Source organism: Dendrobates tinctorius, unplaced genomic scaffold (genome assembly GCF_039654945.1).
Source record: "Dendrobates tinctorius isolate UK_male_01 unplaced genomic scaffold, ASM3965494v1 ptg000016l, whole genome shotgun sequence".
In the NCBI taxonomy this organism is placed as follows: Eukaryota; Metazoa; Chordata; class Amphibia; order Anura; family Dendrobatidae; genus Dendrobates; species Dendrobates tinctorius.
The window spans coordinates 38382361-38409702 of NW_027361684.1; the positions used below are offsets into that span (position 1 = coordinate 38382361).

Sequence of the window (27342 nt, forward strand, 5' to 3'; positions counted from 1 at the left end):
AACTGATAGATATACCATACAGAAAAAAAAATACTTCAGGCATAATAATATGAACAACAGTTAGTCCAGCTCGCTTGTCACAATCACATTCTACATTAAACATTTGTACGTTATTTGCATTATTTCATGGGTAAACCAGTGCTCTTTGTTTTTAGTTCCAGCACTTTAAAGGTCGCCTTCTGCCTCCGTTTCTCCTATGTGAACGGTTTAATTGAATGTTCAGATGTCTTTTATCACAGTGTGGTGAATAATAATATTCCAGCAATCTATACTTTTTCTCCCCCCCAGTAAATGTACCACCATAGAAGCTAATTGAAAATGACTTGGGAAAATGAAAATGATGAGAACTCCATTACACGGAAGCATTTCTCTCCAGATTGTAATAATTGTGTTATTCCTCATCTGGATGAGTTGAGTGATTGTGCTTTACCGTAGCATGGAACTGTAATAACATTTCTCTATACCGTATGTGTGCGCGTGATGTCATGAATACTTGTAAAGGTATGCTGGATTATTTATGGGGCAGTCATGGGAAATAGCTAGGAGCTAGAAACAAGACTGACAATGGAAGGCCTCCAGGGAATTACTGATTTTATTTGTTTGGGAGGATAATATGTTTTTTTCACTCCCAATTCTTGGTGGTGATAAAACAAAGAACAGCGTGTTGTAGGATTGGCATTGACGAAATAAGTATATGCATAATTTGTGCAGGATCTGCCCGATTAGTGCGGAGAATTCGAGGTGTAAGTGCACCGCCACTGCACTGTTGACATTTAAAAATAGCTCCGCTAAGTCGCTCTCGGCTATGGATGAGTCGGTGGCTGTGAAAATGTTTTTAAGCTTGCACACTTTCTCATGTCTGATTTTGCTTGGATCATCCCCGCGCTGCTTTTCTCTGCTGCCATGCGTTCCTCTCATCCCGCGTTTGTCTGTTTCCTACAGCCTCTCTCCTGAGATCGGTTGCTCTCTGTTCCTACCATTATTTATTGGAGCGCTCGCTGGTTTTCTCGCACTCTTTCCTTCTCCTTCAGCAGATATTTATTTATTTTGTTTGTAATTCAGAGAATTCACACCACATTAAGCATTTTCATTACCTAAAATAATTAGGTGATGGGAGAGGAACGCGCTCTAATTTGCCGTCCTTAAATAAAATTAATGCTCCTGTGATGCCGGCTTTGGACATTTTTCTTCCCCAATTACATTCTGGCCGCCCATCTATTATCTGTCCTGATATACGACTCAATTACTGGCAGCAAACTGCGGGCAGAGACGGTTACGGCAGAGCACCGAGAGGAGACATGAGGTGATGGACAGAAGGGAAGGAGAGAGCCCGGCTCAGAGAGATGCTGACACATGCAAAACTGTACATGGAAATATACGGCAGCACCTGTAATGAGATTACATTATACGGACACCAAAACACAGATACAATCAGTGGAGCTACTAATTTCTAAACTTGGTGTTTAGGAGACTAATCAATTAGAGCAAAAATGTGCAGTTTTTCTTGTATTTTTCATCTGAGGGCCATGGTCTCAAATTAAATTGCAAGAAAACTTAACATCCGAGACATTTATGACATATTGTAAGTATACAGCTCTGGAAAAAAAAGAGAAACCACTTTTAAATGTTCAGTTTGTCTAATTTTTCTCTTTATAGGTATATTTTTGAGTAAAATGTAAACTGTTCTTTTAGTCTGTAAACTTCTGACAACAGGTCTCTGAATTTCCAAGCAATAAATTTTGTATTTTTTTTCTGACAAAGAAAAATGGTAAAAATTTAAAAAACAAGCAAAAAAACAGTGCTTTCAGACCTCAGATAATGCAAAGAAAACAAGATAATCATTTATAAATAACAAAACTAATGTTTTAACTCAGGAAGAGTTCAGTAATCAATATTTAGTGGAATAACCATGATTTTTAATCACAGCTTTCATGCGTCTTGGCTTGCTTGCCACCAGTCTTTCACAATGCTTCTGGCACAAAAATTTAAGCAGTTCTTCCTTTTTGATGGCTTGTGACAATCCATCATCCTCTTGATTACATTCCAGAGGTTTTAAGTGGGGTTCATGTCTGGAAAATGGGCTGCCCATGACAGGGTTTTGATGTGGTGGTTTCTTAATTTTTGCCAGAGCTGTATATCGTATAAATGTTTCAGGTGTGATCAGTGGCGGATTATAATGAGGTCAATCTGGGCGGTAGCCCAGGGCCCAGTGGTGTGGGGGGGCCCAAGAGCCCAGGGAAAATTGCCCCATTATAATCCGCCACCATAGCGCCACCCCCCCATGTACCGACTCTTTTGTCCCCCTCCCAGACCCACCGGCCACCGTAGCGCCAGCCCCTCACTGATAAATCCCTGCTCTGTGCGCACAAGACCTGTGATGAGGTCACATGACGGGAGGAGTCAGGGGTTACATGATCATGGGTTTCAGTTGGAGCCCCCTGATCATGTGACCCCTGACTCCTCCCCTCCTGTGACCTCATCACAGGTCCTGTGCACACAGCCATCAATGTACTGTATGCGGGACTCTGCTGTACTGGTTGTTAAGGTGCTGGATGAGGGAAGTATGTGTGGGGTCAGGAGGGGTTTACAGGGTGGATGTAGCTGCTTGTGTGTGCGAGGTGTACGGAGCAGAGCCGCGAATGTGCGAGGTGTACGGAGCGGAGTCGTGTGTGTACGAGGTGTACGGAGCGGAGCCGCGCACACGAGAGGTGAATGGAGCGGAGTCGCGCGCACGAGGTGTACGGAGCGGAGCCCTGTGTGTACAGAGCTGCACTGTGCGTGTGCGAGATGTACAGAGCGGAGCCGCATGTGTGTACGGAGCGAAGCCGTGTGTGTGTGTACAAGGTGTACGGAGCGAAGCCGTGTGTGTGTACGGAATGGAGCCCTGTGTGTATAGAGCTGAGCTGCACGTGTGCGAGGTGTATGGAGCGGGGCTGCGCGTGTACGGAGCGGAGCCGCGTGTGTGTACGAGGTGTACGGAGCGAAGCCGCGTGTGTGTACGGAACGGAGTCCTGTGTGTACAAAGTGTACAGAGCTGAGCCATGTGTTTACGGAGCGGAGCCACGTGTGTACGAGGTGTATGGAGCAAAGCCGCATGTGTACAAGGTTTACAGAGCACAGCCATTTGTGTATAAGGTGTACAGAGCGTGGCCGCGTGTGTATAAGGTGTGCGGAGCAGAGCCACATGTGTACGAGGTTTACGGAGCGGAGCCATGTGTGTCCTGAGTGGAGCCAAGTGTGTGCGAGGTGTACGGAGCAAAGCTGTGTGTACGAGGCATGCAAAGCGGAACAGTGTGCGGAGCCATGCGTGTGCAAGGTGTATGATGGGGAGCATTCATACCTCCCAACCGTCCCAGATTTTGAGAGACTGCCCAGACCGGGAGCTTACATTTCCCGCGGACACAGGAGTATACGGCGGGGCCCCGAGGAGCACTTGAAAACTTGCACGTGACATTCCATCGGAAGTGACGTGCTGGAAGCTGACCAGAGGAGATTGTGACAGAACCATGGAGGCACTTCAGGGAATGCTTCAGATCATCACCATGGCCTCCTCCGACAGCGCGGACAGCGGGATCGCCTTGGACTCGGGGATGTCGGCCATGTGAGTGGATCATGATATGTCCTGCACCAGGAGGCTCAGGTGGGCACTACAATGTGAGCCGGGCTGGTATAGTATCTTTATAAAATCTTTCTTTCCCCTCTTTCCTTGTCTTTCTTTCTTTCTTTCTTTCACTTTCTGTTCTTTCTTTCTTTCACTTTCTGTTCTTTCTTTCCCCTCTTTCTTTCTTTCCCCTTTCTTTTTTTTCCTCTTTGTTCTTTCTTTCACCTCTTACTCTTTCTCTCTCTCTTTTCCTTCTTTCCCCTCTTTCTTTCTCCCTCGCTGTTCTTTCTTTCTTTCCCCTTTCTTTCTTTCCCCTCTTTCTTTCTTTCTCTCTGCTCTTTCTTTCCCCTTTCTTTTTTTCTCTCTGTTCTTTTTTTCTGTCCCCTCTTTTTCTGTTCTTTTTCCTTTCTCTCTCTGTTTCTCTTTCTTTCTTCTTTCTTCTTTCTTTCTCTGTTCTTTCTTTCTCTCTTTTTTCTTTTTTCTCTCTCTGTTCTTTCTTTCTTTTCCTCAGTACCAGTCAATGTGCCCACAGTACCAGCCACTGTGCCCATAATGCCAGCCACTGTGCCCTCAGTACCAGTCAGTGTGATCAGCAGTGCTAAATGGGTGTGGTTGGAGCGTGGACACGGGTGTGACTAGTTATGAAATGGATGTGGTCTGGCGGCCGGTAACCAATCATCATAGTGGATGTCATCTGTTTCCATCAACTTTGTTATATGTGGGCAGTGGGCACCTCTAGTAAGGCGGGCACGAGATGGCGTGCGCTGCCCGCATGTAGTAATGTGTGTGTGTTTGTGTGTGTGTGTATATATATATATATATATATTAGCTCAAGAGCCCGGCGTTGCCTGGGCATAGTAACCAACTGTGGCTAGTTATAACAAATTATGATGATTATATTGCATCTAATCCTATCCTGTGTGATACTGACTGCTGAGCCGTGTATCTAATCCTATCCTGTGTGATACTGGGCTCCCCCTGCAGTCTGTGTCAGAGGGTGTCAGAGGGTGGTCTGTGTTGGCACGGTAATAAATTATTTCCAGCTTTACAGAAGGACTATAACACCATAGAAATGATAAGAATAATAGGCCTCAGTTACCACAACTGTCTACGAAAAAAACTGTTGCTGATAGCAACCAATCACAGCTCATTTTTCATCTTTTAAACAGCTCTGGGACAGCGTGGCGAGTTTTGAGTGGCGACTTTTGTGTTTCGACTTTTATGTGGCAAGGTTGGTGTATGGGTGGTGAAATGTGTGCTGAGGGTGGAATATGTGTTGAAGCACGTGTTAGAGTGTGGCGCATTTTGTGTGTGTGTTCATATCCCCGTGTGTGGTCAGTATCCCATGTCAGGGCCCCACCTTAGCAACTGTACAGTATATACTCTTTGGCGCCATCGCTCTCATTCTTTAAGTCCCCCTTGTTCACATCTGGCAGCTGTCAATTTGCCTCCAACACTTTTCCTTTCACTTTTTCCCCATTATGTAGATAGGGGCAAAATTGTTTGGTGAATTGGAACACGCGGGGTTAAAATTTCACCTCACAACATAGCCTATGACGCTCTCGGGGTCCAGACGTGTGACTGTGCCAAATTTTGTGGCTGTAACTGCGACGGTGCGGATGCCAATCCCGGACATACATACATACATACACACACACCCACATTGAGCTTTAGATATTTACTTACTCCGACCCCTATATAAACCCTGCCCCTCCGACCGCCATCCACGTTCCCATGCTCCTGTTCCAATCCTGGGGTCTTTTTTGTCCCCCCTTGGTCCTCCACATGCTGAACCTCTGGGACATGACTAACAATGCGCATTGTGTGCTTGTTTGTCGCCAGATGCAGCGTCGTGTCCAGTGTGTGAGGAGACGGCGACTTGTCTGTGGTGTTAACCCCTCTGCTGCCATGTTGGGCACAGCCTGTGACGAGGGGCGTCTCTTCCTGTGTATCTGGCCACAGGCTGCACATCGGAGGCTGCTTCTTCCATCTGGGGAAGTTCATGAAGCAGAAGCCTCTGATTGACTCATGTGAAGTAACTTGTCTGACAGGTCATGGGTCCAGGTCAGCAGGTAATTGCAGACTATTAGCTGGTTTCGATGTTAGGTACAGGTGAGTCAGGACTAGATGTTGGGTGGAAGCCTTCCAGTATTTGTAAGGCCTCGTGCACACGCTGAGTATTTGGTGAGTTTTTACCTCAGTATTTATAAGGCCTCGTGCACACGCTGAGTATTTGGTGAGTTTTTACCTCAGTATTTATAAGGCCTCGTGCACACGCTGAGTATTTGGTGAGTTTTTACCTCAGTATTTATACGTCCTCATGCACACGCTGAGTATTTGGTGAGTTTTTCACTCAGTATTTGTAAGGCCTCATGGACACACTGAGTATTTGGTGTTTTTTACCTCAGTATTTGTGAGGCCTCGTGCACACGTTGCGTATTTGCAGAGTTTTTTTACCTCAGTATTTAACCTCTTCCCGCCCCTTGACGCACCGTATACGTCATGAAAACTAGTGACTTCCCGACCCCGTCACATGACCGGGGGGCCCACAGTCTAAACAGCCCGGGGCCATGGCTACCCTTAATGCACCGCTGTGTGTGATGACTTAATGGTTTCTTACCAATCATGAATATACTGGTCACTTTTTCCAAAAATCCAACTTGTAGAAAGTAAGAGACCATGAATGCGCACCACTCTGTTTATGTGAGTTACTAAAATCACTGCTCCCTAAAAGTAAAATAAATAGCCCCCTTTACATATCAGAACATCCAATATAAAGAGGTCTCCATGATGGTCATACAGTGCTCTATAAGTACCGACCTGTCCCTCCTCCCGCAATACGTGTCACTTCTGGCTTGGGTCTACACAAAATGAGCAAGTTGCAGTCATAGCACCTGCATGGTGTAAATATAAAATGATTGCCTCAATTACTATTCCTAAGGTACAAAATGCCATCTGTATGAAATGCTTGGCAAAATTTCTGAATTCCGACATTTCAAAATGGAGTGGTTACAATCTAGTGTTATACTGAAGTTGGGATGTGTAGCCAAGGTCTCTTCAAAATTGCAAATGTGTGATACCCACCAAAAAAGCATCTCTAATGCTTTTGTCAGCAGTAGTCTTTATAAAGTTATTTATACTAAAAATTCATTACAAAGTAGAAACCAGACTAAGGACTATGTTTCTTTAAAAAAAAAAAAAAAAAGCATCAAGACGCGAATTTCAGAATGAAAGTTTTGGGGGGTCAAATTGAAGGTTTTTGTGCAGAAACCCCCTGCAGACATGACGTGCTAATCCTTCAGTGGAGCTGATGATTTTTTCCAAAAGTTGTGAACTAAGCATATTGTTATCAATCAAGCAATAGAGTTCCTCCTGATTGCTCCTATCTTCTGGTGCGTAAGAGGAGCCACCCTGGGCTTTTATGGTCCTCTATCTCCAGTCCCAAAGAACTGCGGGAGGTCCAGGTGTTGTGACTAAAATAAAAGCAGAAAAAGAAACCCACATTTATTTCTTCTGTCTTGGAGCAGATTAATGCAGCAAGACAATGACCCCAGGCACATATCCAAGGTCATAAAGAACTGTCTTCAGTAAAAAAAATAAATAAAAGCAACTGAAGAGGAAGAACCTAGAAGGCCTGATCATAACTTCACTGAAGCTTTGCATATCAGCAGTGTAACTATGTAACAATCTCCCTGTCAGTTTCCTTAAAGAAGCACTTCCATCAAAATGTATCCTCATATAATATGATTATGGCGCTGTGCTCTTACAATTGATCGTTTTGCCTTTCTACCAAGCTAATTCTTCTCTTTTCCACTAGGTCTATGACATCACATGATAAAAAATGAACTAGCTGAATCCTTCTAAGATGTATGCAGAAACAGGAAGTCTCTTTGCCTGCATGAGTCATCATTAGAACTACAATTCAGCCTCACTGCAAAGTCACTGGTAGAGGGGAAGAGCGGATCACCTGGGTCAGGAGTTGAAGACAGGGATGACTCATGCAGGGAAAAGAGATTTTCCGTTTCTAGCTAGAGCTTAGAAGCTAGTCTGTTTTTATCACGTTTCTGTCATGATCCATTTTTGGATTTGTGGCAGCCCTGGCTCCAATAAGTTAAAACGTTTTTCCTTTCAGTCCAGTGGGGGTTAAAAGTCAGTTTTTCCCCACTGGCAAGCTGGTGTAATTGCATTGCTGCTGGGTCAGCTGATGTGGGCGGTGACCACTCCCACCATCCTTTAAATGGTCACCTGATGCATCAGCATACTGTCCGTGTTAGAGCAATCTGCAGTGACCAAGCTGGAGTAAGGAGCTCTCTGGGTACTGTGTGCTTCTGCTGAGTTTGCTTGTCTGGTGCCTTTATCCTGCTGTGCGGTGCTTCGCTGCAGAGAAAAGCGAAGTGTTGCATTTTTGTTACCTTGTCCCTTTGGTGTCTGTCACTTCCCCCTGTGTTTTTTTACCTGCCCTGCAGAGTTGAGGCTAGTGCTCCTTGCCGGCCACTGCACTAGCCAGGGCAGATCTAGGTGACATATAGGGACGAGGTATCCTGACGGCTGCGGGAAGGACCCGCATAGGGCTTTAGGGGAGTGTAGGGACAGGCTCAGGTGGTGACCATCCCTCATTCCCTATTGGTAGGGCCTTGCTCTCGCCTATACCTTCCCCGTTGTATAAGACTTCTGCCATCCGTTGACCCACCACCCGTTGGGTCGTGTCACATCATGATAGTAATTCTGTGACAGTTATGTCATGGAAAAGAGAAGAATTAATTGGGTAGAAGGAAAAAATGAGCAATTGTAAGCACACAGTGCTAAATAATATGATGATTGCAATATATTAAGCGGATAAAAACTTTGATGGGAGGAGGAGTGCGTCTTTAAGAAACGTGAAAGAATTGGTAGCAGGAGGTGACACTAAATACTAATTGTAGTTTATGCTTTGTTAAGAAAATTCATATTTTGCAAAGCATCTTAAAAATAATTACCATAATTGTGCTCTAAAATTACAATCTTTAGGTAGGTCAGTATACCATTCATTTCTAAGGGTAGTTCTGAGTAGATCAATTTTATGATTTAAGCCCTGTAAAATATAAACATCAGTAAAGCCGAGTATTGTAAGTCAGCGACCTGTTCTTGGTTTAGGAAAGGGGCACGTTACTTCAGTCTCATCGGAGGATGATGTCTTCTACAGTGACCGGTGCATACATAAATGGCCTGACTGCTCACCTACAAAGTCCGTCTTCTATACTACTTATTTTTGGCCTGATACCTACGTAAATAGAAAGAATTAGAAGACCATAATTCTGTGTTTCGTCGTCACAAAATTCCGCTTTTGCTCTGCTCACCTATAAACACAATATAAATCAACCTTTCAAGCCGCAGGCTCTTTGTATGGATGTGTTTGTCACTGTGACACGCTGTGCATGATCGGATAATCCATAGGAGATAATTGGCAACCAGTGCAGTGACTTTATTGGCTTTAGTCCAAGGTGGTAGATCAGTGGCCCCCACTTTAAAACACCGGGGCGATTAATCCTATAAATGCAGCCACATCTATTTTCTGCTATTGTCAGGTTGAGCTGTCCATCAAGGTCGCAACAGATCGATGACCGACAGGTCTGACCCATGTAGCTGCTGGAATCCGTGACGACATATGCTTGCTGTCACGCTAGTTATATTTCATAAAGAAATCAACGTTTAGAATCCAGACATTGATAAGACGACACAAGATAATCCCGTACAGTTATTGTTCATATTAGTCTGCAACACAGCAACCACATATTGCCGGATCCAGCTGGAATTTTCCTTTGTGGATCACTGAGTCTTGTCCAAGTTCTTTGGTTTTTGCCCCACGTTATTCTTTTTATGAATAAGTCTTACTCTCCTGAGTTCCTGAGATGGGGAAATAAGATTGGGATAAGTAAATCCTCAAGTCAAAATATGTTGGCTGTACTGGACATATTTAGACCGCTGCAGCCAGTCACTGGCCAATGTAGAGGAGCGCCTTCCGAAGAGCCCAGGATTTGGCCGCAGTTGATATGAGCGCTGTTCAGTTTCAACATGACCACACGCTAAAGCAGTGCTGGACCTGGTCATGGTAACATCTCCGTTAGTTATTTTAGACCTCTGATGGTAAAATAACAATGTAATACATATAATTTGAGCTAAAATTGAATGTTAATTGGATTCTGGAAGCAATCAGACACAGTGCTGCAGGCTCTAACGAAATTTAGCCAAGAACTTCTGTCCATGTAGCCTTATCCTGATAAATAATATGGCATGGTAGTAGCATATTGTTACCAGCAGGACTAACCAAACACAGCTTATAGCACACAGTCACTGATTTACCGATGCACCTCAGAAAGGATTATTTTACTGCTTCGTTTAGGTATGTCAGTCATATGAATGTCTTTCAGTGGATGAAGATTTTGCCTTAATCAACTCAATGTATGTAACTATCAAATTGGAATTCTAATATGAATTTTTACTATATGTGACAGCTGGGGTTATGGGGTATGGAACAACATATAAGGATACCCTTTCTTACAAAGTATATGAACCATTAAGTCACATCATACTTTTCATTGGTGAATCCATCAGAAACATTTGGCATGTCTGGATAGGCAAATGATCCAAGGCTTTTTGTGTAAGATATTTTTTATTATTTCACATACACGTGAGCTATGTGTATGTATATGTATGTATGTATGTATGTATATATACATACAGTCATATGTTAAAGTTTGGGCACCCCTATTAATGTTAACCTTTTTTCTTTAAAACAATTTTGGTTTTTGCAACAGCTATTTCAGTTTCATATATCTAATAACTGATGGACTCAGTTATATTTCTGGATTCAAATGAGGTTTATTATACTAACAGAAAATGTGCAATCTGCATTTTAACAAAATTTGACCGGTGCAAAAGTATGGGCACCTCAACATAAAAGTGACATTAATATTTCGTAGATCCCCCTTTTGCAAAAATAACAGCCTCTAGTCGCTTCCTGTAGCTATTAATGAGTTCCTGGATCCTGGATGAAGGTATTTGGGACCATTCCTGTTTAGAAAACAATTCCAGTTCAGTTAAGTTTGATGGTCGCCGAGCATGGACAGCCCGCTTCAAATGATCCCACAGATGTCAATGATATTCAGGTCTGGGGACTGGGATGGCCATTCCAGAACATTGTAATTGTTCCTCTGCATGAATGCCTGAGTAGATTTGGAGCGGTGTTTTGGATCATTGTCTTGCTGAAATATCCATCCCCTGCGTAACTTCAACTTCGTCACTGATTCTTGCACATTATTGTCAAGAATCTGCTGATACTGAGTTGAATCCATGCGACCCTCAACTTTAACAAGATTCCCGCTGCCGGCATTGGCCACACAGCCCCAAAGCATGATGGAACCTCCACCAAATTTTACTGTGGGTAGCAAGTGTTTTTCTTGGAATGCTGTGTTTTTTAGCCTCCATGCATAACGCCTTTTTGTATGACCAAACAACTCAATCTTTGTTTCATCAATCCACAGGACCGTCTTCCAAAATGTAACTGGCTTGTCCATATGTGCTTTTGCATACCTCAGGCGACTCTGTTTGTGGCGTGCTTGCAGAAACGGCTTCTTTCGCATCACTGTCCCATACAGCTTCTCCTTGTGCAAAGTGTGCTGTATTGTTGACCGATGCACAGTGACACCATCTGCAGCAAGATGATGCTGCAGGTCTTTGGAGGTGGTCTGTGGATTGTCCTTGACTGTTCTCACCATTCTTCTTCTCTGCCTTTCTGATTTTTTTTCTTGGCCTGCCACTCCTGGGCTTAACAAGAACTGTACCTGTGTTCTTCCATTTCCTTACTATGTTCCTCACAGTGGAAACTGACAGGTTAAATCTCTGAGACAACTTTTTGTATCCTTCCCCTGAAAAGCTATGTTGAATAATCTTTGTTTTCAGATCATTTGAGAGTTGTTTTGAGGAGCCCATGATGCCACTCTTCATAGGAGAATCAAAGAGGAGAACTACTTGCAAGTGGCCACCTTAAATACCTTTTCTCATGATTTGATACACCTGGCTATGAAGTTCAAAGCTCAATGAGGTTACAAAACCAATTTAGTGCTTCAGGAAGTCAGTAAAAAGTAGTTAGGAGTGATCAAATCAAGAAAATGATAAGGGTGCCCATACTTTTTCACCGGTCAAATTTTGTTTAAATGCAGATTGCACATTTTCTGTTAGTACAATAAACCTCATTTGAATCCAGAAATAGAACTGAGTCCATCATTTATTAGATATATGACACTGAAATAGCTGTTGCAAAAATCAAGATTGTTATAAAGAAAAAAGGTTAACATTAATAGGGGTGCCCAAAATTTAACATATGACTGTGTGTATATATATATATATATATATATATATATATATATTTGCCTTAAATTGTCTGTCATCGACTTCAGTTTGGATGTCCCCGAGTCCCACAATCCACCGCGCCGAACGGAAGTACGCTGACTGCCATATTGAAATACCCAAGTGATGGGTATTTCAATATGGAACCCGCTGGTGGTACCAGGCCCTTCCACAGTACCACCAGCGGGACACCGCCGGGACACCCCCACCGCCGCTGCTGCACCCGTCGCCAACGGTTCCCCCGCTAGACCCGCCGCTGCCTGCCCACCTCTGTCACAGCCAGCAGGAAAGACCACGGCTTGCGGCCTGTGCAGAAGGCCGCAAGCCGCGGTCTTTCCTGCCGGCTGGCCGCCGCCTGGACCCCCCCCGCCGCTGGACCTGCTGCCGCTGAACCCCCCCACCGCCGCCGCTGGTCCCAACACTGCTGGCCACCATGTACATACACACACGTACACACACACGTACATACACACATGTACGTACACACACACATGTATGTATGTACGTACGTACACACACATGTACGTACAGACACATGTGCACACATGTACGTACACACACACGTATGTACACACACATGTACGTGCGCACACACGTACTCACACACACGTACTCACACGCACGTACAGTACTCACGTACACACACATACTCACATACACGCACACATACACATACACACACGTACTCGCATATACACACACACGTACTCGCATATACACCCCCCCGCACACACACACACACTTCCCTCCCGGGGAACACCTCTAGTGTATATATATAATACATACAGCTCTGACAAAAATTAAGAGACCACTGCAAAATTTTCAGCTTGTCTGATTTTTCTATTTATTGGTATATTTTTGAGTAAAATGTAAATTGCTTTTCATTTTTTCGAATTTCCAAGCACTAAATTTTGTATTTTGTATTTATTTTCGGAAAATGAGAAATGGTCAAAAGAACAAAAAAATTTAGTGCTTGCAGACCTCAAATAATGCTAAGAAAACAAGTTCATAACCATTTAGAAACAACAATACTAATGTTTTAACTCAGGAAGAGTTCAGAAATCAATATTTTGTGGAATAACCATGATTTTCATGCGTCTTGACATGCTTTCCACCAGTCTTTCATACTGCTTTTGGGTGACCTTATGCCACTCCTGGTACAAAAATTTAAGCAGTCCTTTGTTTGATGGCTCGTGACTATCCATTTTCCTCTTGATTACATTCCAGAGGTTTTCAGTAGGGTTCAGGTCTGGAGATTGGGCTGGCCATGACAGGGATTTGATGTGGTGGTCCTTCATCCACACATTTATTGACCTAGCTGTGTGGCATGGCGCATTGTCCTGCTGGAAAAACTAGTCCTCAGAGTTGGGGGACATTGCCTGAGCAGAAGGAATCAACTGTTTTTCCAGGATAACCTTGTATGCTGCTTGATTCATACATCCTTTGCAAAGATTAACCTGCCCAATTCCAGCTTTACTGAAGCATACCAAGATCATCACCGATCCTCCACCAAATTTTACAGTGGGTGCAAGACACTGTGGCTTGAACGCCTCTCCAGGTCTCTGTCTAACCAATAGACGACCAGGAGTTGGGCAAATATGAAAATTAGACTCATAAGATTACCTTACTCCAGCCCTCTATGGTCCAATCCTTATGGTCTTTGGCAACTTCAGCCTGGCTCTCTTTTGCTTCTCGCATGACTTGAGCCCTGCCTCTAGAGCCCTGCCTCTAGAAGCCTGTTACAAACTGTTCTTGCCATGCACATCACCCCAGGTGCCATTTGCCATTCCTTTTGTAAGTCACTTGATGTCATCCTGCGGTTGCTGAGTGACATTCAAGTAAGATGACGGTCATCCTGGTCAGTGGAGAGTCATTTTCGCCCTCTGCCGGTCTGTAGCTTTGTTGTCCCCAATGTCTGCTGCTTGACCTTGTTGTAATGGACTGCCGTCTTAGAAATTTTAAGGATGGAGGCAACAAGACGCTCACTGTAACCCTCTGCTAGTAAAGCCACAATTGAGATCAAGACTTTTCAACTCCTTTGACATGGTTAAAGGTTTTTTTTTTTCATTCGTATTACTTTTGGGATATTACTAGTACTTGTTTTTCAATCCAGCTTGTTCTATTGCATGAGGATTGTGAACACCACAGCAGGGTTTTTCATACTTTCCTTCGTTAAATAAGATTTGGTTCAGGTGATGAACTAATCAGAAGCACATTAAGTAGAATGAGGTGTACTCTGGTTGGCATTCAACTGACACTGGAATGGAATGGCTGCCAGACATGTAGAGATGGTGATTTTTATATTTTTATAAAACTGCAATGGTCTCTTAATTTTTGCCAGGGCTATGTATATGTGTGTGTATATATGTGTGTACTGTGGTACAGTAAAGGGTGTTTTACTGGATGGGAGATACATTTCTCCCAGCAGATTAATGTTTGGCCGGGTTTTTCCCTAAAGACAGGACCTGCGATGATGCACATGTCTTGTCTACCTCACTTGTAGGAGGGGTTATGGGCTATGTAATGGAGGCTGGTATTTGGCACATGGTGAGTGTGTGTCTGGAAGTTACTGGAACTTGGCTGGACTTAGCCTGAACTTGTATACAGCTTACCCGTGCTGCAGGACTATAGCAGCAAGACTCTCAACAACCCTGGGAATGGCACCTGGCGGATGCCGCGGGCCTGGCAGCCGCTTAGTTAAGCCCATCCTGTGCAAGGGGTGAGTCTGGGACCAGTGGTTCTCCAAGCTGGAATATCTTTATTTTTCCTTACTTTCTGTTAACCTGCTGTTTGCAACATGACATTAAACCACTGAAATTGGAATTTGAGCCTGTGTTGCCTCGTTACTGCAGCCCTGCCATTACCTACCAGAGCGAATCCCTAGAGTGTGTGTATATGTGTGTGTGTGTGTGTGTGTGTGTGTGTATATATATATATATATATATATATATATATATATATATATATATATATATATATAATGTATATTAATATAATGTAATTTTTTTTCACAAGAATAGCTCAGATAATGCATAAATACTAGTGATGAGCTTGTGCTCGTTACTGGAGTTTGCCTAGGGTGCTCGATTATTGCTGGCGCTCGAGTGACATGTTCAAGTTCCCGTGGCCGCATGTTTTGTGGCTATTATACCATCACAAAACATGCTGGGATTGCCCATGTTTGTCAGGCAGTCCCTGCATGTTTTTTGCCGAACAGCCGTGAAACATGCGGCCACATGGACTCGAACATGTCCATCGAGCACTTGCGATACTCGATGCGTACCGAGCACCCTAGGCAAACTCCAGTAACGAGCACTTGCGCTCATCGCCAATAAATACCTCTGCAGCAAATACATGGCAGACATTCGATCATACACTTGTGTTGAGCTAATGATGATTGTGACAGAAGCGTTTTTGTGATCCGATAAAGGTTTATATGGATGACCCCATTTCATAAGATAGTAGATTTTTTTACACAAAATGTCTTAAGGAAGATGAAATGAATGCTTGTCCAAGGATGACAGGACATCTTAGTAGAGTGGTCCATGGATACTATATATGTGCTCAACGTAGAGAGGACAATGGAGTTTATACAGAGGCCAGTCAAGGTGACGCTTGTAACAGCTCATTATTAGAAGGGAGAAATAGTTTTAGTGAAGAGGCTACAGGAATACCTCATTATTTCTGACATTGTCTATCCAAGGATGCTTAAGGGAAAGAAGATCAGCATCTGATCCTTAATCCTGTATTATACCCGTCTGCCTCAATTCAACACTTATTAGTGCTCCGTGATCTTTCCTGCACACAGAACAGAGAGAGAGGGATTAGTGACAGCAGTTCTCCATTGAGGAGATGACTGAATATAGTTCTCCATGAAAAGGGAACTTGAGATACCCGCACTTTATTCATGTAATGTTGGCCCCCATGGTAGGGGTGTAGGATGCCTGCCAGGTGCCAGAACAATGAAAAGTGCAGTAGACCGAGACGCAAATTATTTGGGTTGAAAAATATTTTAACAGAATGACTTTTGTTATATTGCTGGTTGGGCAAGTATGGGAAATACTTGTATAATCAATCCACATAGTCTACCTATTATCCATATAGCTACACGATATCCTTCACGATAATGATACCAGTGCTTGCGATTTTGCGTGGTATCTGCCAGTTATCTGATATCCTACTCATTGTGTACTTGTCTCCAAAAGCACCCATAATTATTCACACACGTCTAAATATTTGCCGTGCATTTTAAGATTTTAATATTTGTTTGTAGGTATCTGGGCGATGGGCGCTTTCATCTGGAGTCAGTAATGATTGCCAACCCCGACACGAAAGCTTTCAGGTACGCGTTTTCTGATTGGCTTATTATCTGTTATTTTATAGACCTATTGATGTCCATGCAGAAGATTGAGGCCTGTCATCATGGTTTTGTGACAATCTATTCATAAAAGATGTTAATCATAAGAACATTTAGGCTATACAGTAGGTTAAAGTCAATGGACTTAAGTCTACCTTCAGCCTTAAAATTATGAAACTATGTGGCCCCCACTGATTCCATTTCTTCACCGATTGCAAATCATGGTTGTTCACGTCAGTCTGCATAAAGGTGGTCATACACATTAGATCAAACAAACTTGCCAAATATCTGATGTGTTCAGGGGTGTAATAACTCTCCTTTCATTGCTTTCTACCTTTTGAGAACACATGAGCACTCTGCAGAGCCAGACTGGACATCTGGCAATTCTGGCAAATGCAGGAAGGGCCTGTCTGGTTGTGGGCTGCCTTATCTGCTACGTTGTTAGCAGAATCTGTGTTCTCAAGACATCCATACTGTTAAGAGTTGTGATGGAGTACAAAGGCGCTGACTCCGTCACTTACCCCAGCAGGCCACAGGTATCATTGGAAATATTGGTCTTGTAGTAAATCTTGCTCTCCTCTATCCAGGGTAATATTAGTTATATATCCCAATCTGGTCCTCAGGGGCGGGGACAGCATGGACCTTTATGATTTCAAATGCTAGGGCTGAATTTCAGCCCCAGTCCATACCTGGCACTCGGCCAAACTGCGCATGCGTGTGCAAGTGGTGATGGTAGGATTGGCATTTGACAGAACAGCAGTCCATGAACAGCTATGATGAAATGCATGAGTTGGTACAGTTATTTTTGGTAATACGAATGAGCTCTCGATAAAATGGATGCATTATAAAGATAATCCCTTGTTAAAAAGAGGTTGGACCAGCTTCTCTAACCCTCAGTTGTTATTACAGGGAAGAGATTCCTCTGGCCATAGTATACCATAGTCTAGATGATTGACCAACCATGTAATACATGGACAGGCTGGCTCTTTGATCTGGGTCATAGAATTCTATTAATATGACATTTTGAAAGGCTTTGGCATGAGATTGTAAACCCTGGATCTTTTAGATATGTTGGTCGTCTGTGTCATAGGACACCATGGCCTACTGGATGTTATGTTTTTTATTTTTAGCATTCTGGATTTGATGCTCTATATTCTTCATAGGTAAGCATTTGACGATGTACATGCAAATTCAACATAATGAGATTTTAGATCGAGGCTTCCGGATATTAAAGAACCTTTAACACTAGAACTACCGGAGGGGTCATTTTGACCGTTTTGCTATTTCCTTTTCCTATAATTTCTAAAATTTTAAATGAGTTCTGACTTTTTGTGACTTTTATTTATTCATGGTAGTGTATATTTTAGGACACAAAAATGAATTGTAACTTTTTCAGGGGCCCGGATTTTACAATTAATACCTATAAGTACTGAAGGGGTCAATTTGACCCCATACATAAAAGTAGTAGTAGGCAAGTCACCTAATATTACAGAGTACAGAAAATCACAGTGCTTCTCCCTAGTTGTAGAGTGTAATTGTATCTTTGCATATCAGGGATGATTCAGCATTTTGTTTTGTCTAAACTTGTCTGAACATGTTTGATCCATGGCTCTTGTAGCGATTTCTGTCTGCACTTCAGTAGCAAACATTACAGTTGAAGCTACAACTCTGCATGTTTGTACAGTGTCGTTTTATTCTGCAATCTTACAAGTCCCTTTTTGCGACGTATATTTGAAGCATGAGTAAGCAGAGGGGTCTGACAAGTGATGAAATTTTGAAATGTCTTCAGAATTTATCTGAAAATGAGTCAGAAGAAGTGGCCTATCATCCGCAATGTCTGAACCACAAACAAAAGGACAAGAAATCTGCAAGCGTCGAAAATGTGGTGTTGGAAGATGCAACGAAAACAAAACAACTAAAACTTGCGCAAGCTGTATCAAACCAGTTTGTGGAAAATGCACTGGGAAAGTGGAAGAAAGTACTGGTTGTGTTAACTGTTGGACACCGCATGCTATGACCATGTAAAAGGAAAATGCGTGCTGTACTTGATCTTAACACTGTTCCTACTAAGTTAAAATAAATGTTCTTTAATTTGTTGGCAACAAAAAAGTTATTTTTACTCCAGAGTCAGTACTTTTGAATGGGGGTCAAAATGACCCCTAATGGTAGTTATAGGTATTATGAAACATGCGGTAGTTCTAGTGTTAAGACCATGAGCCTAGCTATTATAAGACTTCAGTACACAAAGTGACTTTATCAGAGATCGGTGTGGAAGTCAACGTTCTTCTCGGCAGCCTTTGTAGGTTAGACGCTAAATCAGGGCTGTGGAGTCGGTAAGCCAAACCTGCGACTCCGACTCCAACTCCGACTCCTCAATTTCCCTTACACCGACTCCAACTCCGACTCCGACTCCACGACTCCGACTCCCACACATATTGCTTATATTTAAGTGAAAAATTTATTGTAGTACAATGTGAACCTCAGACATTTAATCATTTTTATGATCCAATAATCAAGATATTTAGATAGAACAGAATATATATTGGTGTACTACCCGGTTTTCATTCTTTTTGGTACAGATACGATATGGATAGACAGATATGGATAAATGGATAGATAGAGCAGATTTCTAATCTGCTTTTGCTATTGAAAACATTATCTATGAGCTCAAAAACCTTTCAGGTGATGCAGTTTTTTAAAAAGATGATCAGCTTTTGCAGCTGAAAAACGTATCCTCAAAAAACACAGGAAAAACGTTGTGTGTGAATGTAGCCTTAGATCAGGAATATAACAGCCATTTATAGGACATTTCATAACTTTCCCAAACTCCTATGAAAAAATATTCAGCACATCCTGCATTGAATTACTGTACCCAATTTATTATATATTTTAGGAGTCGGAGTCGGTCCATTTTATACCGACTCCGACTCCGACTCCACCAAAATGAGCACAGACTCCGACTCCACGACTCCGACTCCACAGCCCTGCTAAATATACCATTGTCCCATCTGAATGTATGTTCCATGAAGAACACTATCTTTTAACATATTAAAAGGCTTTCATAGACGTCCAAATGATGATGAAGCGTCTTCCTGTGGATGCAGTGTGCAGGTTTTTGTAACAGACATCAATGTCTCTTTATTTTTCTCTTTATGACCCCGCTACCTCCTTCTCTCTCACCACTACCGGTGATATCACCTCAACCAACACCGGAACTGCTGCAACCCACCAACCTACTGTCTCCTTCCCCACTATCCTGTAATATGTAAGCCCGAAAGGGCAGGGTCCTCTCCCCTCTATATCAGTCTGTGATTGTTAGTTTGTTTACTGTAAGTGATATCTGTAATTTGTATGTAACCCCGTCTCATGTACAGCACCATGGAATCAATGGTGCTACATAAATAATAATAATTTTTTATCCTGACAATAGCATGTTAGAGAGATACTCACTTTTGTGTGTTTGGTGCCCTACGTTATAATTTTGGGGCTGCAGATACTATTTTATTTTTTTTGTTTATTTCCTTGGCTCACTTTTCCAGAATAACTTTAAGATGCTTTTTAAATATTCCACATTTTATCCTCAATAAGTAATGTTCATACTGAGCTGGGCTTGTTTCATGATCATTCCCGGAGTATAAAGCACTACACACCAGACTTGATATGTACTCTGCATTTCTGAATATGGTGCAGGGAACATGAATAAATGTTTCTTATAAGTTACTGTACAGATTCGCAGTCAGTGTGGACCCAGCATAAAAAGTGCGTTTCCGAGCTCTGTATAGTGGACGAACACGGAGATTAGACCAGCTAATTTGCTTTGTCCTTACTTTATATGTCATTGACATTTGGGTTGGTATTCCAAAAATGACATGGCCTGAATCCTGCTCCTCTTCTGATTACAGCAAAGATGGATTTGCATTTGGTCTGTCGAATGCATTGTTAATCTGGGGCTCAGGTAAAGAACACTTAGTTCAGACTGGAGCTAAGCGCACGGATATTCAGAAATCTAGATTAAATCTTATGTGTAAAAGCTTAAAATGTGTTCAGAAACTTGGATCAACACACATAGTAATGGAGGGATAAGGGTTGAGAACCTGGGCCTAATGCATAAATCATGAAATTTAGAGCTTAATTTTTAATAGTTGAAGAAGATGGGTGCTCTGAAATTTGAGGATCAGGCTAAAAGGTCTGACTTTATAGAAGGTGAGCTTAGTGGCAGGCTTAAAGCTTAGATCCACTTTGAAATGTCATTTTTACAATTTATACTATCGATGTGTACGTATGTGTGCTAGTGGGATGTGGGAAAATTGTATGAAGTGAAGAACTTTACATTACAAAAGCTCCGCTAAATTCTTAATGGTCTTGTCTGCCAGCAGAAATCAGAATACCTCACAGAATAAGAATGGGCCGTGGGAAATGCTATAGCTACACATCAATCACTTCATATTCTTTGTAGATCACGGTCTATCTGGATATTTAATCCATTGAATGATTTTCAAAAGCGGACTTATAATTTACAAGGAAACAGTGCAAAAAAAAAACTTGGAGTAACTAAACTTTTGCTATGATTTTTGTATTCGTTTTTCTTAATTGCAAGCAGATTGGTGGGAGTTCAGGTCCTGAGACGCCCCAACAAACACTCAAAAAGCCCCGAGAGGTGTATTGCTCAGGAGACAGGATGATACATCATTGCACACGCAGAGCCGACGCTTTCTATGTTCTGTGCTCGGTCACGATCTGTGTACTCCTGAGCTGAGCGGTAGATGGTGGTCTCAGAACCTGGACCCTCACCGATCTACTTGCAATTAAGGCCTGTTTCACACTTCCGTTTTTGACCATCAGTCAAAATCTGGCGTTTTTGCAAAAAAACGGATCCGCCATTTTTTTTGGCGGATCCGTTTTTTTCCCCATTGACTTGCATTACCAGCAGATCTTGATGGATGGCCATCCGTTAGATCCGTTTTTTTGCGGATCCGTCAATTTTTTTTGCGTCCGCCGAGATGCCTGGACGGACCATGTCACGTTTTTTCTACTGCAGGATCCGCATTTTTATAGAGCGCATGCCCGGAGGAATGAAGTCAGGAGGAAATTTAACCCTGAAATCATTTCTGGCGGATAGAGAAAAAAAAAATTCTCTCTCTCTCTCTCTTCTTCATTCGGCGGATCCGTCAAAAAAACGGATCCGGTGGCATCTGTTCACATCAGTTAGAAACGGATCCGCTTTCCGCCTTTTTGGCGGATTTTAACTGACACAAAAAACTGAAGTGTGAAACAGGCCTAAGAGAACAGCAACATATTAAAAATAATATCAAAAGTTTACTCTAAGTAATGTCTTAAATATCTTCAATAAGAAAAAATGCAAAAAAAAGAAAGGATAATTTGCTCATTTTATTGAGATGTGGTGGCGTCACACACTCTGACACCTGGCAGTTTTTGAACGGGAAGAAGTCCACAGGTTAGAGCCTTCATGGGATCGTTTTCTAGTTGGAGCTGCAGATATCACACGATTGGCGAAAAGGGGAGTCACGCATTACATGTTGTCCAATGAAATAAATGCTCTGTCCTACCAAGAAAATGATGTTCTTCGGAAGGAGAGGGCTACTTTTGTATAGGTACTCTGTATTGGCTGATAGAAGGCGTGACTGGGGTCTTCTATTATATTAATCTAATAAAAAAATCCCAATATTGACTAATGCTGATCAGAGATTTTTGTTAGCACATCCTATGTAGTTCAGCAGGATTTGCCAAAAGAGTAGCTATGGTTGGTGCATGGTATTATTTTGATCCTTTGTTCCCCCATAACATAAGCATAACCAAAGGTAACTGACTGCTACTTATTTCTTCTTCAATCGAAATACTATACTTTAATATTGGAGATATTAGCTGTGCTATCATTTGTCATTAGCCAGCTGGAGCTTTAATTTACCTTATGGTTCTTAAAGGGATTATCCACTACTCCGACAACCTGTTCTCAGTCACCATATTCACACATTTAAAATAACAGTCTTGTACTCGCCTCCAGTGCTTGCGCTATTCCAGCAACATCTGCGCCTGAACTCCTGGGGCTCGGGTGACCTTATGTTATGTCAACCCTGCCTCCGATCAGCCCCCGCTAATGTGCTGCTTCACACTCTCCTCCTTCTGACAAAACTGACATCTGAAAAAAATGTGAGAACTTCTGCTGCTCTCTGACTTCCTTAAGATGTCAGTTTTGTCCAAAAGAGGTGAGTGTGACGCGGCACATTAGCGGTGGTTGGCTGTCTGTCTCACGTGACATAACAGTAGAATGGCCCCCGGCGGTGAGGTGAGTATAGTCTGTTATTTTATGTGGGGGAATATGGTGATTGAGAAGAGGTTGTTTCAGTAGTGAACATTCCCTTTTAACCCCTTCTGTTCTGTCCAGCTATATAATTGCTGTCTAGTCATTTTTTATGTCTTCGATTATTACAGACATTGTATTTTTGTGTGTATTAATCCTTCATATATTTCATACTAGAAAAAACGGAGAAAATAGTCTATGCTAATTTACAAAAATATCAAATTTTATTAGTCATATAAAACTGACAAATGTAAATACGTGCAAAAAGATAACACTAATTAAATGAGCAGACTGTGTACAAAGAGGGTACATACACAATAAAAGTGACCAAAATATCCTGAAATGTAGCTAAAGTGGGCTGCTATCACAATGGGCACATGTGGGACAAAGTAATAAAGCCTCTGTGCTCAAAAAATCTCACATGAACTTAGATAGTCCCAGAAGTAACAATCATGATGTTATATCTAAGTGTTCAGGGCTCTCTCAAATATAATCCAGATGAAAGTAAAAAAAAGTACATCAGCCAAAAATTATCACATATGTAAAGAGAGCACCGGACACCGAGACACCCCATGAAACTAGGACATCACAATTGACTGTGAAAAAGATTGGCAGCACAGTGGGAATAGTTCAATCAGCAATAGTACATCATAAGTGAATAGTTACCCGTCATGCTTCCAAATGTGAGCGCAGGAGAAACAAACCCCGACGTACGTTTCGATGTATTAACCTTCCTCAGGGGGCCCATTTGGAAGCATGACGGGTAACTATTCACTTATGATGTACTATTGCTGATTGAACTATTCCCACTGTGCTGCCAATCTTTTTCACAGTCAATTGTGATGTCCTAGTTTCATGGGGTGTCTCGGTGTCCGGTGCTCTCTTTACATATGTGATAATTTTTGGCTGATGTACTTTTTTTTACTTTCATCTGGATTATATTTGAGAGAGCCCTGAACACTTAGTCCCAGAAGTAACAATCATGATGTTATATCTAAGTGTTCAGGGCTCTCTCAAATATAATCCAGATGAAAGTAAAAAAAAGTACATCAGCCAAAAATTATCACATATGTAAAGAGAGCATCGGACACCGAGACACCCCATGAAACTAGGACATCACAATTGACTGTGAAAAAGATTGGCAGCACAGTGGGAATAGTTCAATCAGCAATAGTACATCATAAGTGAATAGTTACCCGTCATGCTTCCAAATGGGCCCCCTGAGGAAGGTTAATACATCGAAACGTACGTCGGGGTTTGTTTCTCCTGCGCTCACATTTGGAAGCATGACGGGTAACTATTCACTTATGATGTACTATTGCTGATTGAACTATTCCCATTGTGCTGCCAATCTTTTTCACAGTCAATTCTGATGTCCTAGTTTCATGGGGTGTCTCGGTGTCCGGTGCTCTCTTTACATATGTGATAATTTTTGGCTGATGTACTTTTTTTTACTTTCATCTGGATTATATTTGAGAGAGCCCTGAACACTTAGATATAACATCATGATTGTTACTTCTGGGACTATCTAAGTTCATGTGAGATTTTTTGAGCACAGAGGATTTATTACTTTGTCCCACATGTGCCCATTGTGATAGCAGCCCACTTTAGCTACATTTCAGGATATTTTGGTCACTTTTATTGTGTATGTACCCTCTTTGTACACAGTCTGCTCATTTAATTAGTGTTATCTTTTTGCACGTATTTACATTTGTCAGTTTTATATGACTAATAAAATTTGATATTTTTGTAAATTAGGATAGACTCTATTTTCTCCGTTTTTTCTAGCATTTATTAGGGAGTCGCTGCTGTTATGCAATCTTGCTCTTTTTATGAAGCATGGTAATTACCCATTAGTAAGTTATTTATTATGCTTTGGAGATTTGCTATAATATATTTCATATTGTAAGGTAACAGCACCACCTGCTGGCCGTTTAATGCATAGATTCTCGTTTAATTTGCAATGTATTGTGGGATTGTTCCTGTTAGATCATAGTCTTGTTTATGACACTGTGAGGGGAACAGCAGCCATTATTCCTCCATGTGTCCTAGGAGAAACTACACCATTCGTGTTCTTCATGCTTCTTAAACAGCCTGCTCTAAGCATAGTTGGTAAGCACTATCTAGGTTTTATAATCCTGTGTTTATAACGTTTGTTGTATTAAATAGGTAATCATCAGCTATGTATTACCTCATGGTACCTATGTATTACCTCATGGTACCTATGTATTACCTCATGTTACTGTGTATTGCAGACTATCTGTATTTTATGCTCTGTGCAGCTATATATTCTGAAATGCTCCTGTTATTGCATCCTATAGTTTCACCCTTTCCTGTCACATCTGCAGTCAATAAAAGGTTACAATTTTACATCCTCTTTTCTTAACAAAGACAGGGGGTTTAGCTACATGTCTCATTGCACACCCTGCTAACGTGTATGAGGACAGTATACCTTCCTTACTGATGACGGAATAGTACGTCATCGGTAAGGATCCCTTGCTTTGAGGTGGACTCCGGCAGTGAGCCCACTTCAAAACTGCGACATGAACAGCTGACATGTGCCCGCAATAGGCGCGAGGGGAATCGCCATCCGCCTGCGCCTATTAGCTAGTTAAATCCCGCTGTCAAAGCTGACAGCGGGCATTTAAATAGCACTTCCGGCCGCCGGGGCGGAAGTGAGCTCATCGCCGAGCCCCGTCACGTGATCGGGGGTCGGCGACACATTGCCCTGACAACCAGAGGTCTCATATAGACCTCTATGGTTGTTGTAGGCAGATCGCTTAGAGTGCCGCCCGGAGGTCGGCGCTCAAAGCACAGCAGTAAATCTGCTACATATGGACGATCTGCTCATGGCCCATATGTACCAGAGCCGATCGAGTTGTGCGTGCTTCAAGCCTCGTATGGAGGCTATTGAAGCATGCCAAAAGTAAAAAAAAAAAAAAAAAACCTAAAAGTTCAAATCACCCCCCTTTCGCCCCAATCATAAAACAATAAAAAAATCACACATATTAGGTATCGCCGCGTTCAGAATCGACCGAGCTATCAATAAAAAAAAAAAGCATTAACACGATCGCTAAACGTGGTAGCGAGAAAAGCATTCAAGATGCCAAAATTACGTTTTTTTTGTCTCCGCGACATTGCATTAAAATGCAATAACGGGCGATCAAAAGAACATATTTGCACAAAATTGGTATCATTAAAAACGTCAGCTCGGCACACAAAAAAATAAGCCCTCACCCGACCCCAGATCACGAAAAATGGAGACGCTACTGGTCGGAGAATATTGGACAATTTTTTTTTTATTTTTTTTTTTTTAAAGCAAACTTTGGAATTTTTTTCACCACTTAGATAAAAGAGAACATAGACATGTTTGGTGTCTATGAACTCATAATGACCTGGAGAATCATAATGGCAGGTTAGATTTAGCAATTAGTGAACCTAGCAAAAAAGCCAAGCAAGAAACAAGTGTGGGATTGCACTTTTTTTTGCAATTTCACCGCACTTGGAATTTTTTTTCCCATTTTGTAGTACACGACATGGTAAAACCAATGGTGTCGTTTAAAAGTACAACTTGTCCCGCAAAAAATAAGCCCTCACATGGCCATATTGACGGAAAAATAAAAAAGTTATGGCTCTGGAAAGAAGGAGAGCGAAAAATCGAACAAAGCTCCAGGAGTGAAGGGGTTAAGGTGAGTTTTAACAAGAATGCAATGCTACTGGTTTGCTGTTGTGAATTCTCTTGATCTGACTTCTGAGTCGGGGCTCCCTCTGGTGGTTACTGTGGGTAGTTGAGCTGTCCAAAGTCTGCCACCTGACGACAAGGATTGGAGATCAGGTGTCACTGAGTATTTAAGTGAGCAGACTTCCTCCTTTTCCCTGCTGGTGATTAGTTCTCTTCCTGTGCATTCTGAGGTCTGATGTCTCCTGCCTGATCCTGCATTTTTCAGTTAAGTTGTTCATTTGCTAATCCTTTGCATCTGATCTGGTTTTGCCTCTTTCTGCTTTGTTGTGAGGGTTCAGCGTGCTCCCTGCTGGGGGCAGTGCTGGACCCCCACTCCATATGTTACAGCTTGTGTCAGTTTGTTCAGTCCCTTGTTATATTAGTCTCTTTTGCTTTGCTTCCAGTTCATACCAGAATGCTGATATAGTGGGGGCGAGGTCGTGAGACCTCAGTGTTTTTTTGTACATCAGATGTGTTGGATTTTTAGGGTTTTTGCGTGATTGCAGACATCGTCTTTCCTTTCCTATCTAGTCAGTTCGGGCCCCATCATTTGCTCAGTCTGTTTTCTGCCTGCGTTTGTGTCTCATCTTGTCTCACTGACAAATGTTTGGGGGCTATCTATTCCTTTGGGGGTCTACTCCGGGGCAGTTTAGATTTCACCTTTCTTGCTTTAGGCTTAGTTAACTCTCCGGCTGTGCCGAGTTGTCTAGGGCGTCATAGGTACGCTCCACGGCTACTACTAGTTGTGTTGTTAGGATTAGGGGTCTGCAATCTGCTAAGTTAACAACCTTTCTGATTTCCTGGTGGCCTAGCCTATTCCTGCCATCCTCCTTGGTGACCTGTTCATAACAGTTTGCTTTATTTACATAAACTACGTAGAGAACAGTATCTCCACAATACGCGTACAGTGACTTTTATGAAATCCCATTCTATAGCCATAGGTATTATCCCCTTCGTGA

The 27342-nt window shown here is 42.2% G+C and overlaps 1 protein-coding gene across 4 annotated transcripts in view; it reads left to right on the forward strand.

Moving 5' to 3' along the window:
• Positions 1–27342, forward strand: part of DPH1 (diphthamide biosynthesis 1) — a 421815-nt gene that overhangs the window by 327453 nt on the left and 67020 nt on the right. For 3 of the 4 annotated variants that reach the window (XM_073565691.1, XM_073565689.1, XM_073565692.1), the window contains one exon: positions 16260–16328. The exons of the other annotated variant lie outside the window; for it this stretch is intronic. In XM_073565691.1, coding sequence (XP_073421792.1) covers positions 16260–16328 — 69 coding nt within the window. The remainder of the gene's footprint in view (positions 1–16259; positions 16329–27342) is intronic. 4 annotated transcript variants of the gene reach the window in all.